At 34.4% G+C, this 15,477-nt stretch overlaps 1 protein-coding gene across 3 annotated transcripts in view; it reads right to left on the reverse strand.

Annotated features, from left to right (window-relative positions):
* The window catches only part of VPS13C (vacuolar protein sorting 13 homolog C), a 186,053-nt gene that overhangs the window by 24,201 nt on the left and 146,375 nt on the right, over positions 1-15,477 (reverse strand). For all 3 annotated transcript variants that reach the window (XM_057722664.1, XM_057722667.1, XM_057722666.1), the window contains 3 exons: positions 13,158-13,284; positions 9,069-9,304; positions 733-874 (listed from right to left, as the gene is read on the reverse strand). In XM_057722664.1, the coding sequence (XP_057578647.1) occupies positions 733-874; positions 9,069-9,304; positions 13,158-13,284 (505 nt within the window). The remainder of the gene's footprint in view (positions 1-732; positions 875-9,068; positions 9,305-13,157; positions 13,285-15,477) is intronic.

Consider the following 15,477-nt stretch of genomic DNA (forward strand, 5'->3'; position numbering starts at 1 on the left):
ATTCTAGATAATACTTAAACTTTGTTTTAATGAAGTTAAACAATGAATAGTTAATAGCTTATTTATGTCTGACACTAATTGTATAGTGTTTTTTCACTTGAGCATGACCAACACTTTATAGGGATGGGGTGGGGGTAGGAAGCATATCTGGTGACAATGCAAACTCCACCATCAAAGACAAAGAGTAACCCAACTGTATGACTGAACCTGCGGTCAAGCTTCTGGGGTCTTCTAGGAGCAAAAGTGACTTTCAGTTTCAACACCGTAGGGGCCTGTGTAGAGTACATGTTTATTTGTGGACATCTACTCATGTCCTACAATCATTCACATTTAATGAATTTCATTAAGCAAGTTTTCTATAGGGTTTTCATCACTGAGATATACAATTTAGCAGTATATATATATATCACTCAGAATATAACAGGAAAAGTTTCAATAAGCAATCTTAATTTCTCCATAATCTTCCTAAAAACAAGTTACATGAAACTATCTGCTTTGCCAATAAAGGACACTATAAAAATGCAGATAAGAAACATTTAAAAAATGTTTAATAGTATACAGATTCAACAATATACTTTAATTTAAAATGTACTAATAAATTTTAGTCATGCCAATCCTGCTAATAAATTAGCTTCTGCATACACATTTTTACTTGGATAGTGAAATTTTATTTACTACCACCAGCAGTGACAAAATACATGTATAAGACAAAACAAAATAATTTTGGCATACCTCAAAATTATCATCTAGTTTAATCCAGCCAAGGTCTCTTGATTCTAGATATTTCTTATAGGACTTTTCCAATAAAATTATCTGCTTTTGACTAAATGGCTTCCATTTCCGTTTTGGTTTCATCTCCCAAACAACACCAGAACTAAAATAATTCACAAAGAAAATTGATTAAATTAAACACATATTTAGGTTGTGAAATTGTCATTCAACTCCAAACTGTTGCAACTGTCAATCTCCTATGAAAATCACATTTATACAAGAGTTTTTTTTAAACACCAACATATATCTGTGTTATAAAAGTGCATAAGGAAAAGAGGCAGGAGAAAAAGTTTTTCTATCACACATTGACATCAATGAACTAAGTTACTGGCAAACTTTTTTCATATGGGGATATTTTATAGACTTTGTGGGCTGACACAAAATCAAAGTTATTATGTAGGTACTTAAATAACAAGAGAGAAAAAATACTTCTACACATTTTTTAATTGATGAAATTCAAAATGTAAAAATGGCTACAATGGCTACAACTGGCTACAATTTTTAAAAACAAGTCTATTAACCAGAAAAACACTTTCTGCGTCCCTCTCTCTCTCTTCTTTTCTCCCTCCCTCCCTCCCTCCCTTTTTATCAAGGTATAGCTGACATATAACATTACTTAGTTTCAGATATACAACATAATGATTTGATATTTGTATATATTATAAAATGATCACCACAATAATAGTTAACATCTGTTACCATACATAGTTACAAAAAATTTTTTTTACACTTCTTTTGTGGGGGTGACAACTTTTCACTTAATTAGGGCTCAGTGTTAGTGTTCCCTATTATCAAAATCTATTGCAACTGTTCATCTGTTAATGCTGATCTGTAATGAGTATCTTTGAAAATGTCCTTTCACGCAGAGATATGGTCAAATTCTGATCTCAGTCTAAGAATATTAGTTTAACTGAGGATATGTATCACTTGTAATGCATTTGTAAAATTCTATTCTACATTAGACAAATTCTAGATCTAATTTTAAATTCTGTTTCCTACTCTATTAGATTCTTCTTTTGATTGTTGCCTTTTACCATGTCATTGCATTACAAATCAATCACTTCCAATTGAAGGTTAGGTAGAAGCTCTTTCATTAATAGTTAAATGAATTTTGAAATGTGGAAATTTTCTTTGTACTTGCTTTGAGGTTGAAAAAAATGCTGTTGGGAGTGTAGTTGCAGGTCATAGAATGTATTCACCAGCTCCAAACCTGTGTTGGGTTGGAGATCTCACTTCTTGTTTTAACTTTGGACAGCAGAGGACGTATATAAAATAGACTGACATTACTTGTGATTCAAATGTTAGTTTGTCATCAAAATAACTTTGCTGTTTTACTCTCTGCTTTTTGGTTCAATTTGCTATCATTCTGCAGCAAAAGCTAATTTCCAAAGCCAGTCAGTGTTCAATAAAAGTGGCTGAGGGTGGCTCTTTTTATTTAGAAAAATTTTAGTCTTAACCCGGAACTCAAAAAAAGTACAATGGAAAATATTACTGTTACACAGTCAAATTGCTGTGTGTTAAGTCAGGACATCCAGCTTCTATTTCTGACCAAAAAAATCGCTGAACTAATGATGCTTAAGTCCACAAGAGTGAATGAAATTCCTTTTTGGGCACTAATGGTTTGATAACAAATGATCAATTCAAATATTTTCTACAAAATACCTGCTGACAAACAACATAATGAAACTATAGACATTCAACACCACATTTTCACAAGCTCTGTGAATCTGTCCAACTGTGTCTTTTTCTGTTCCACACATTTTTTTCTCGTCATTAGCTGTAATATATTTTAGAAGATTCCACTTCATGTACTGAATTAGTATTTCTTCAACTTGTTTGAAAATATTCTCACCTGTAGTTGTTCTATGCCGACTATTTATAGAGGCTAACTCTTCATTCATTCACTTTCAAACTCACTACTGGCTTCTCAAATATACAACTGAAAATATTAGTAACATGCATTCACTCATCAAGAGCTAAGGAAAATCACTCAAAATTATTTGCCTGTTTTCTAATCAACTATTGATGTTGCTCTAAATGTCCTCAATTCAAGGGACATACCATGTTCTTGGATTGGAAGAATCAACATTGTGAAAATGACTGTACTACCCAAAGCAATTTACAGACTCAACCAATCCCTATCAAATTACCAATGGCATTTTTCACAGAAAGAGAACAAGAAATCTTACAATTTGTATGGAAACACAAAGACCCCGAATAGCCAAAGCAATCTTGAGAAGGAAAAATGGAGTTGGTGGAATTAGGCTTCCTGAATTCAAACTATACTACAAGGCCACAGTGATCAAGACAGTATGGTACTGGCACAAACATAGAAAGGAAGATCAATGGAACAGAATACAGAACTCAGAGGTAAGCCCAAGCACATATGGGTACCTTCTCTTTGACAAAGGAGGCAAGAATATACAATGGAAAAAGGACAGCCTCTTCAATAAGTGGTGCTGGGAAAATTGGACAGCATTCTTTTACATGTAAAAGAATGAAATTAGAACACTTCCTAACACCATACACAAAAATAAACTCCAAATGGATGAAAGACCTACATGTAAGGCCAGACACTATAAAATTCCTAGAGGAAAACATAGGCAGAACACTCTATGACATACATCAAAGCAACATCCTTTTTGACCCACCTCCTAGAATCATGGAAATAAAATCAAGAATAAATGAATGGGACCTCATGAAACTTAAAAGCTTTTGCACAGCAAGAGAAACCATAAACAAGACAAGAAGGCAACCCTCAGAATGGGAGAAAATACTTGCCAATGAAGCAACGGACAAAGGATTAATCTCCAAAATATACAAGCAGCTCATGCAGCTTAATACCAAAAAACCAAATAACCCAATCCACAAATGGGCAGAAGACCTAAATAGACATTTCTCCAAAGAAGACATACAGATGGCCAACAAACACATGAAAAGATGCTCAACATCACTCATCATCAGAGAAATGCAAGTCAAAGCCACAATGAGGTATCACCTCACACTGGTCAGAGTGGCCATCATCAAAAAATCTAGAAACAACAAATGTTGGAGAGGATGTAGAGAAAAGAGAACTCTCCTGCACTGTTGGTGGGAATGTAAGTTGGTACAACTGCTATGGAAAACAGTTTGGAGGTTCCTTAAAAAACTAAAAATAGAACTACCATATGATCCAGGAATCCCACTACCGGGCATATACCCAGAGAAAACCATAATCCAAAAAGAAACAAGTAGCATAATGTTCATTGCAGCACTACTTACAATAGCCAGGACATGGAAGCAACCTAAATACCCATTAACAGATGAATGGATAAAGAAGCTGTGTCACATATACGCAATGGAATATTACTCAGCCATAAAAAGGAATGAAATGGAGCTATATGTAATGAAGTGGATAGACCTAGAGTCTGTCATACAGAGCAAAATAAGCCAGAAAAAGAAAAACAAATATTGTATGCTAACTCATATATATGGAATCCAAAAAAAAAAAAAATGGTACTGATGAACCCAATGACAAGAATAAGGATACAGATGCAGAGAATGGACTGGAGGACACGAGGTTGGGGGCACGGGGGGTGAAGGGGAAGATGGGACGAAATGAGAGAGTAGCATAGACATATATATACTACCAACTGTAAAATAGCCAGTGGGAAGTTGCTGTATAACAAAGGGAGATCAACTCGATGATGGGTGATACCTTAGAGGGCTGAGATGGGGGAGGGGGGGAGTCACGGGAGGGAGGGAATATGGGGATATGTGTATAAATACAGCTGATTGACTTTGGTGTGCCTCAAAAACAGGTACAAGACTGTAAAGCAATTATATTCCAACAAAGAGCTAAAAAAAAAAAAGAATTCAAAATGATTATAGATAAGCTCCATCCGACCTCACCAAGCATTTAAAAATAATAATAATAATAAAAAATAAATGTCCTCAATTCTTCAAGCAACTGTTCTCACCAAAAGGCTAATGCTCCTAAGTTTATATTCTCTGGACACATTTCTTTAGCTGCTACAATCAGACAAGACTGAATTAATCCACCATTGCTAAAAGGCTTTCTCTGCATGGCTAACAAATGGGTCACTCCAAAACTAACTTTGGTTGCAGCTTCACTTTTTTTTTTTTTTTTATCTTATGAAGAAATTCTTTTGTGATGAGATATTTTGTCTTATATTTTCTAATTTTTCTGGCCATTGATTTCCCATGAGTTGGATATATTCTGATGTGTACTTAGTTTGGAAATGTCAATATATATTGTATTCTTTTACTACATATATAGTGTCATTACATAATAAAATAATGCTTTGCCATTTCATTTGATAACTGTGTCCTACAGGAGAGACATTCAAAGTCCACTTTTCTCTTCTTGTTTTGACATGATGACTCTGCATTAATAATAAAACATAAATAAAAGCTGCAGTAGAGCTATATGTGTAGCACTCAAACATTCTCAAGTTACACCTACATCACTGTCATTTGTTACATACTAAGCAGCAGTACAAAAGCAGTAACAGACATGCAAAAGAACAAACAAGGCTATTTTCTAATAAAATTTTCCTTATGGGCAACAAACTCTGAATTTCATATACTTTTCATGTGCTACAAAATATTATTTTTCTTTTCATTTTTCTATCATTGAAAAGCGTAAAAAAAAATCACTGTTAAAAAGACACTGACAAAAAAAAATCATTGTTAGGTCAAGGGCTATACAAAAACAGGCAGCAGACTAGATTTGGCTCTCAGGCCATACCTTCCTGATCCCTGACTGGAGAATGTTTGCATAATGATAAAATATAACTCCATAATGCTTTAACTTATATAGCTTGTTGATACTAGTCATGATAGTGTTAATAATGTCCTCACTACACAACATGTTTAAGGGACACCAGCCAATGAAGGTAACAAATAAACTATCTACTATAAATTATATACATTCAACATGACAAAAGCTTCAAAAAACTAGGAAGAGAGGGGAACTTCTTCAACTTGATAATACTTAATGGTAAGAAACTAGATATTTTCTTGCTAAGATCAAGAACAAAGTAAGGAAGTCCACTCCCACCAGTCCTAGTTAACACTGTACTGGAGATCCTAGATAATGTAATAAGACAAGAAAGTGAAATAAAAGGTACACAGATTAAGAAGAAAGACATAAAGAACTGATAACTTTATTCTTAGATGACACAAATGTCTATGTAGAAAATCCCAAAGAATCAACCAAAAAACTCCTGCAAATAGTAAGTTTCAAAATACAAGGTTAATATAAGAAAGCCAAATACTTTCTTATATACCAGCAATAAACAATTGGAAAGTGAAATAAAAAACACAATAATGTTTACATTAGTACCAAATAAATGAAATACTTAGGTATAATAAACAAAATCTAACAAATCTGTATAAAATCTACATGAGGAAAACCATAAGAGTCTGATGAAAGAGATCAAAGATCTAAACAAATCAAAATATCCACGTACATGGATATGAAGACTCAATATTGTCAAGATATCAGTTCTTCCCACGTCAACCTATAGATTCAATGCAATCCCAATAAAAATTCCAGCTAATTATCTTATGGATGTTGACATGCTGATTCTCAAGTTTATATGGAAAGGCAAAGACTCAAAATAGCCAACACAAGATGAAAGGAGAAGAATAAGTTGAAGGACTGACACTACCTGACTTCAAGATTACTATGAAACTAGAAAAATCAAGACAGAGTGATATGGATCAAAGAACAGACAAACAGATCAAGAGAACAGAATTGAGAGCCCAGAAATAGACCCAACCAGTCAACTGATTTTTGAAAAGGAGCAAAAGCATTTCAGTGGAGAAAGAACAGTCTTTTCAACAAATGGTGATGGAACAACTGGAGATTCACAAGCCAAAAACATGAATCTAGACAAAGAGATTACATATTTCACACACACACACACACAAAACCCCTCACAATGGATGACCTAAATATCAAACACAAAACTATAAAATTCCTAGAAGATAACATAGGAGAAAATCTAAGTAACTTTGAGTTTGGCAATGACTTTTAAGATATAACACCAAAAGCACAATCCATGAAAGAAAAAATAGATGTGGGACTTTATTGAAATTGAAACTTTCTGCTCTGTAAAAGATACCATTAAAATAATGAAAAGACAGGCCATAGGCTGGGAGAAAATATTTGAAAACACATATCTGATAAAAGACTGATATCCAAAATATACAAAGAACTCATAAAACTCAATAATAACAAACAATTTCAAATTGGGCAAAGATCTGAACCTCATTATAGAAGATGTTCGAGTGACAAATAAGCATATGAAAAGATGCTCAACATCATACGTAATTAGGTAACTTCAAGTTAAAACAAGGAGATATCGCTACAGACCTATTAGAATGGCCAAAATCCACAACACTGACAACATCAAATGCTGACAAGGATGCGGAGCAACAGGAACTCTCATTCATTCCTGGCAGAACTGCCGAATGGTGCAGCCTCTTCAGAAGACAATTTGGCAGTTTCTCACGAAACTAAACACACTCTTACCATATGATTCAGCACTCATGTTCCTTGATATTTACCCAAATGAGGTGAAATCTCATATCCACACAAAAATCCTGCACATGAATATTTATCGCGGCTTTGTTCATAACTACCAAAACTTGGAAGCAACCAAGAAGTCTTTCACTAGGTGAATGGATAAATCAACTGTGGTACATCCACACATGCTACATTACTCAGTGATTAAAGAAAAAAATCAGCTATCAGAAAAAGACATGACTAAAAGGATATTACTAAGTGAAAGAAGTCAATTTGAAAAGGCTACACGTACAATTCCAGTGATATGATATTCTTGAAGGCAAAACTTTGCAGACAGTAAAAAGATCAGTGGTTTTCAGGTGTTCGAGGGGAGGGAGGGAGGAATGAATAGGTGGAGCACAGGTGATTTTTAGAATAGAGAAATTATACTACACGATCCCGTAATGGTGGATACATGTTACTATACAGTTATCAAAATCCATAGAATCTACAACACAAACAGCAAGTGCAAACAACCTAAACAATAGACTTTAGAAAATAATAATGTATCCATATTAGTTCATCAATAGTAACAAGATGTTACTAACAGGTGAAACTGGGGTGGTGGGTAGGAGGAAAAGAGAAAATAGGAACTGTGTACTTTACATTCAATTTTTCTGTAAACCTAAACCTGTTTTTTTAAAAGTCTATTTTTTAAAATTATGTAACTGTCTTATTTTCCTCAGTACACATCCTACTGAACATGTACTGAATGTGTAGTGTGTCAGAAAAAGGTAATAAGTCCTTTTAGATGAAATTTTAAAATGTCCTTATAAATAAAGGTCAATCTAACAAAATATACTAGCATATATAATATTAGAGGAAAAATAAGTTATATCAAAGAACAGGAGAGTGGAGAAAACTGGATTTATATGACTTAAAACAGATTTTCATATTTAGTTCAAAATACTATACAATAATAAAATGTACAGCCAAGAGAATATACTACTCATATATACATAAATGTATTAATATTACATTAATGGTATGTGTAATACCATTTATTGAACCCTTAATTTCTTAGGTGTTGTGAAAAAAGCACCACATACATGATCTCTTTATTTACTTAGTTTTCTGCATCACTGAACACATGATGATCGATAGACCCTACGATGGTTATACTCGGTAACCATTCCCTGCAACAGCCTCCAAAGAAGAATGAGTCTTTTACCAAAGTTAGTGTGATTGAAAAAACAAAATAGATAAATTCAAATATTTTTCTTAAATAGGCATAAGCAAAATCAGAGGAAATAACTGGTTCCATCGTTATTAAACAGTTCTAAGTAACCACCCAATAAAGATTATGTACCCAGTCAAATACTGCCTCCTCTATGAACCTTTTTCCAATTTATGTGACTCATTGTTGTTGGCTTCGCCACCCACACCAGTTTCTCCAGCCTCTACAGCACCACTGCACCTGCACATACTTCTCTGTAGCTTTTCTTGGTGTGTTTATAATTCATTTTAAAAAATACATAGGAACAACAAAAAGAAAAGCAAACCTCTTTCCTCCCCCACAAACTATTGAGTCCTGTAAGGGCAAAGATATGTTAGCCATCTTTCTATCTTAGAGGCTTTTCAACTAGCAGTGAAAACAATTATTCAGTAAGTTTTGCTGAAAGAATAAATTCAGAACAGGTATCTGTCTATACTCATCAGACTTGATATTATGAACTCAATGCCTTTTAAAGATTTCTAATACCTTATCTTCCTTCTTCCATACCTGGTTATACCAATATATGAAACTTCTTGCTTGTTTTCATTGTTAACCAGTGAAAGCCCAAGACTATGGAGAGAAAAAGTTATTTCATGATTGGCCTGCTCCATTTCTTCTGCCTGCAGTGCTTTGGAAACCAAGGCAACATCATCGGTGAAAAGCAAAACTCTCTGGCGCCCATCTAGAAATGATACCCAGTGTATCTGGATGTTTGCATCATATGGAAATTGTCCACATTCATCCTGCAGGAAAGAGAAACTTCATATTAAATCACAAACAGTAAGCTTTTATTACATAAAGCTGAACTGCAATAGCTGAGAAAGCATGACTATAAATCAGAAAATTATCAAAATAACAAATTAATTACAGTTGAAAATCTATTTTAAAACATACCCAGATATTCCAACCTAAATGCCCATCAACAGATCAATGGATAAAGAAGATGTGCCACATATATACAATGGAATATTACTCTGCCATAAAAAGGAATGAAACTGAGCTATTTGTAGTGAGGTGAATGGACCTAGAGTCTGTCATATAGAACAAAGTAAACCAGAAAGAGAAAAACAAATACCGTATACTGACTCATAGATATGGAATCTTAAAATAAATAAAAAAAAGGTACTGATGAACCCAGTGACAGGGCAAGAATAAAGATGCAGGTGTAGAGAACAGACCTGAGGACACAGGGTAGGGGGCAAAGGGGAAGCTGGGATCAAGTGAGACAGTAGCACTGATATACACTACCAAATGTAAAACAGATAGCTAGTGGGAAGCTGCTGCATAACACAGGGAGATCAATTCGATGATGGGTGATGACTTGGAGGGCTGGGATAGGGAAGGTGAGAGGGAGTTGATGGAGGGAGGGGATATGGGGATATATGTGTAGATGCAGCTGATTCACTTCACTGCACGGCAAAAACTGGCACAACAGTGTAAAGCAATTATATTCCAATAAAGGGCTTAAAAAATAAAATAAAATAAAATAAACATACCAATTTTTTCAAACAGTAACAAAGATTAATAGTGCTTAATCTTTTTAAAACTTAGTTTGAGTTACCTAGTAAGTGCTCAAAGGGCACTTAGCAGGAACAAGAGTATCCTTCAATAGCGCCAATGCCTAAGATGCTTACTTGTCTCCCAGGTGGAGAACAGAATGATTTAGAAGTTCATTGGAAATGTAACCTCAGGTAAAACTAATCTAGTTTATTTTTTGGTTTTAATAATTTATAACACTCCAAATACTCATATAAATCACACTGTCAAATAATCAAACCATGGTGATCAGTCTGTATTGTTTCATGTCTTCAGAGATTTAAATAATAATTTTTCTTCATTCTGGACTTATAAATACAAGAACAGTTCATTTCAACAGGGAGTATAAATACTTAATATGTGCTTTTCATTTCATGCATTCTTGGACAACAAAAGTCAAAAACAAATAAATAAAGGATGTTACTAAAAGCATAGGAATGGTTGGCATTTGCTGTCTAAAATTTATCTATTGCTTCTAACATATGTCAAAGTAGACTGTCTAATTTTTTTACTCTAACGTGATCAAATTTTGTAAATGTTTCAGAGATACCTACTAAGAAGGTGAATTCTCTTCTTGTAAACTACAAAATTTGATATGTATCTTGGTTCAGTCTTAGTTACTATTCAAATATTCTCTAATCCCATTTGTTTTTCATCTATTTAATCTGTTAAAAATTAAATGAGGTGTGTGAAAACATCCTTAGGCAATTGTGTTTCAGTTGACTTCCAACATTTTAAGTTTCACATTTTGATTCAGTGTTACTCACTGCATGAAGGTTTATGGCTATCGGGCCTTCTCTGTCACATTCTCATATTCTATTTAATGACTTCTGCTCTGAATTATTGCTCAGAAATTAAAATCAACAACCTTCCTTTCTTTTTGCTTTTGTTTGCCTGTTAAATCTTTATCATCTCTTCATGCTTTTAATTTTTTGTATTGGTTTGGTTAAAACAGATCTCATGTAAGTAGCATTTGGTTAGAAACTATTTTCTAACTTAATCTGAATGTGGTCTTTTAATAGGATAATTTAAACCATTTTCATTTACTGATATAATTGATGGGAAGCATGGTTTAGTGGGAAAAGTCCACGGACTGTGGAGTCAGACAGACCTGGTTTTGAATTCTAACCCGCAGTTCTAAGTTCCAATTATAAGAATTAGTGATACTATACGACAAGCATTAATACACGATATACACTCAATAAAAGGTATTAACCACTTACTATCTACTTCCTTAGGTTTCCTTCTTTTATTATAAGAGCAAATTTTTATTTTCATTTCCTCAATTGTTTTAGAATTCTTTTATCACTGGTTTTAGTTCTACTAATTGGCATCTTTATTAAAAAAACATCATCTTTGATTTATATTTCCCTAATTAAAACTTAGGATTAAATGGTGTTAATATACTGTATTCAGAATATATTGTTTCTCTGCTCCCCTTTCATTTTATTTTGTTGTCTTTGTCTTTTATTTCACCGTCTTTCTCCTATTTCATAGTTGTTATATCTTTATAACTTTGGGGATCTCAGACATACATTCTGAAAATTTTCTCTGGTCCTCCTTGCAGTAAAAAAATTTTCGTAAGTATAATCGGCCTCCAAATCTTCAGGATAATGTTACGTTTTTCCCCTGGACTATTTTTTTTTCATAAACTCCATTTTTTTTCCTGTTTATTCACATTCAATGAGGAAAGTACTTTCCAATACTGTGTGGATTTTCTTTGAATTCCCTTCTCACGTCCACCTGGGTCTGAGCAGAGTTTCCTTCTCAGAACAACCTGGGGGACAAGGAAATGGATATCTGCCTTGCTTCTAGCTCAATTTTCATAATCTGGCAGACTACCTGCTGATGAGGCACAATTACCTACTTTTCTTACTGCTGATTCTCTAATACCAAATAGAATAGAGACATTTAAAACCACAATCCTGTGAATACACTATTACCAGGATTCTTTATGATTTTGCATTAATTTATAGACCTTGATATCCTCCTTCAGGATGGCCTCACCACTTTCTCTCCAGTGCCTGTGTACCACTTTCTGGGAGTTGTGGTTGCTGAGAGGCATGAAATGTGAGGAGAAGAAAAGTAACACCAGCATAGTACAGGGATCCCTGGTTGAGCTACCATGTTTCTGAGCCAGAAACCTAAGAGTAACAGAGAGTTTAAGCTTCTCTCTACCACTTATAAACCTTGAAGTTTTCTCTGTTGTAAAAAGTAAAGTGTAAGCAGGCAATAGAGCTCCATCAAACTATCATGGCGAAAATCACTCCAAGAATCTCATAACTATCAGTCTGATTTTTCAAAGGTGGGTAAGACTATCTCTTTCATGGGTATTTCAGAGGGAATACAGGAGAGGATAATTCAGTCACTATTGGCCAATTACTATTTCAAATAACCATTTTTTAACAACTAGCATTATCAGACAATGGAATATGACACTGTATGAACTTTTCAGCATAAAACATATTCCTACAGAAACTGGGTGCCACTCATGGAGGAGCAATGCCTCTATTGGAGGGAGGCTGGCAGATGAATTCTTAAGCCCTTCCCAAAGTCTAGGAGTCAAGGAAACAACATATTTAATTAATTTAGCTACCTAAATATTGTTTCAATAAATACTGCATTAAATTTCTTATACGGGATAATTTGGATACTGTCAGACTCCTTTAATTAACAAACCATACGGCTTTGACAAGGAAAACATGCTTAAAAAATCTCACAGCTAACAGTGGTATGCATATGTTCAAAATAAAGCTGTTTTCCACTTGGCTTCAAAATTCTTTCCTTTTAAAAAAAAAGTAAATAAAAAAGTACTTTTCTGGTCATAGGCAAGCTGAAACAGACCTATTTTTTTTCATTGTAAATAAAGTATTTTGACTGATCTAGGACAAAATACTGGCATGAACTATTTGTAATCTAAAGCCCAAAGGGAACTTATTTTGAAAATACTTTCAATTCATTTTTAGTTCAGTAAAGACAAAGGTGACTGTGCGAGGCTAACTTGTCTACTTCCTTTGTTCTCGGGTGCTTCACACAGCACTCATTCACATCAAATGATACCTTTAACAGATCATGTTCCCCAACATTTGCTGCATAACTCCATGTAAGTTTTCTGGTACCAGTGGGATCTGCCCAGGCGAAGAGTCGAACTTGTCTTGGCAGCAATACCAGTTCTTCCTGTGACCCACTGAAACACAAGCAACAGAGGGAAGATTAAAATATCCTGGCCTTGAGAAACCGAGAACTGTGGTTTATTCAGGAAGGGACTGGCGCAAACATCTCATAGAACCAACTTTGTTAATAAAACACAACTCTGCCTAAAAATAGGTTCCCTAAAAGGTCCAATTAAGTAATGACTTGGAAGCTTGAGGGAACAGTATACCGCCCTTGCTGAAGCTGCGGTATACTCTGAACTGATCCAGGCAAGATCACACTAACGACATTCATTAAGTAAACAGACTGGTACATAGAGCTCATATATAGAAAAGGCTGTGAATAGTACATTTTTTAGTAGCATAAGAACTTTACTTGGTGCTCAAATTTAAGATTTTAATCAAATGCAATGAATAAGAAATAAGTCTCGGAGGAAAAAAGAATTGGGTCCGTACCACTGCTACTCAAAGCGTGGTCTGTGGACCAGTAGCATTAGCGTTACCGGGAAGCTGGCTGCAAAGTGCAAAATTCTGCCCGCCCCCCATAACCTACTAAATCAGAATCTGCATTTTAACCACATTACTAAGAGATCTCAATATTGATACTTAAGTTTAGGAGGTATTGGTCTAGATAATACAAAAGACTTTCCAGAGAACGAAAATAAAACAAAAAGTAACCCAATTAGGGTTTAACACCAATCTATGCTTTTAAATCTGTCAGCAGATTCAAGCCATGTGAGTTAAGAATACATTAAATCTGCAAGGCATTATTTTATATACATATGTGTGTATATATATATATAATGTACATTGTTATTTTATATTTTATATATATATAATACAATGCCTTGAAGATTTATAACAATAATTCTTTGCAAATATATATTACATATTTTAAGGACTTAAAGCTATCTGTTATATCATTATTTAATGGCCTCACCCAAGCCAAATGATAGCACAGACAAGAACAACAAAATTCTTATCAGCCTGTACTATATATAATACGTTCAACACCACTATTTAATCTTCTACTTTAATCTTTCTTTAATCTTCTGCCCTCTTATTTAATCTTCTACTATTCCTACCAAAAAAACTAGATACGGTTTATAGGGAGGGGTTCACTGAGCATCACCAGACTAAAGAATGATAATGCTTAAACATGTTCACAATTCCTTATATACAATTCTGAAATTTAAAAAGCTCCAAAAGTTCAAATATTTTTCTCTAAGTTTGGTGTCAAAAGTCATATGGGAGATGGAGCTATATGTAATGAGGTGGATAGACCTAGAGTCTGTCATACAGAGTGAAGTAAGCCAGAAAGAGAAAGACAAATATTGTATGCTAACTCATATATATGGAATCTAAAAATGGTACTGATGAACTCAGTGACAAGACAAGAACAAGGAAGCAGATGCAGAGAATGGACTAGAAAACTCGAGGTTTGGGGCGGGGGGTGAAGGGGAAGCTGAGACGAAGTGAGAGAGTAGCATAGACATATATATACACTACCAACTGTAAAATAGATAGCCAGTGGGAAGTTGCTGTATAACAAAGGGAGTTCAACTCTATGATGGGTGATGCCTTAGAGGACTGGGATGGGGAGGATGGGGAGGAGTCGAGGGAGGGAGGGAATACGGGAATATGTGTATAAATACAGATGATTGAACTTGGTGTACCTCAAAAAAAAAAAATGAAAAAAATGAAAAACTGTGACTTTAAGCATAATATATAGAAAAAATATATATAAATAATTTATGACCAAAAAAAAGTCACATGGCAAGGAGATCAACTTGAGGATGGGTGATGACTTAGAGGGCTGGGATAGGGAAGGTGGGAGGGAGTCGCGGGAGGGAGGGGATATGGGGATATATGTATAAATACAGCTGATTCACTGTGTTGTACAGCAAAAACAGGCACAAGAGTGTAAAGCAATTATATTCTAATAAAGAGCTTAAAAAATAAAGTCATGTGGCAGCAAAACTTAACCTGAACTGATATGAAACTATTAATAGTTTCATTTATTCCACTCATCATGAACGTTCACAAGTTCTGCTGCAGGAATACTAATGTGTTTAGTTACAGAGTACTACCTCAAAACCTACTAAGGGTATTAGCAATAAACATCATGTGTCCCTATTACCTTTCTGAAATCTGAAAACATGTGGAATGTGAAATGCGTCTAGCTCCAAGTATTTCCTAGAAGGGGTTGTGGACCAGTAAAAGCAAAT

This window comes from Hippopotamus amphibius, chromosome 2, assembly GCF_030028045.1.
Source record: "Hippopotamus amphibius kiboko isolate mHipAmp2 chromosome 2, mHipAmp2.hap2, whole genome shotgun sequence".
Taxonomy (NCBI): domain Eukaryota; kingdom Metazoa; phylum Chordata; class Mammalia; order Artiodactyla; family Hippopotamidae; genus Hippopotamus; species Hippopotamus amphibius.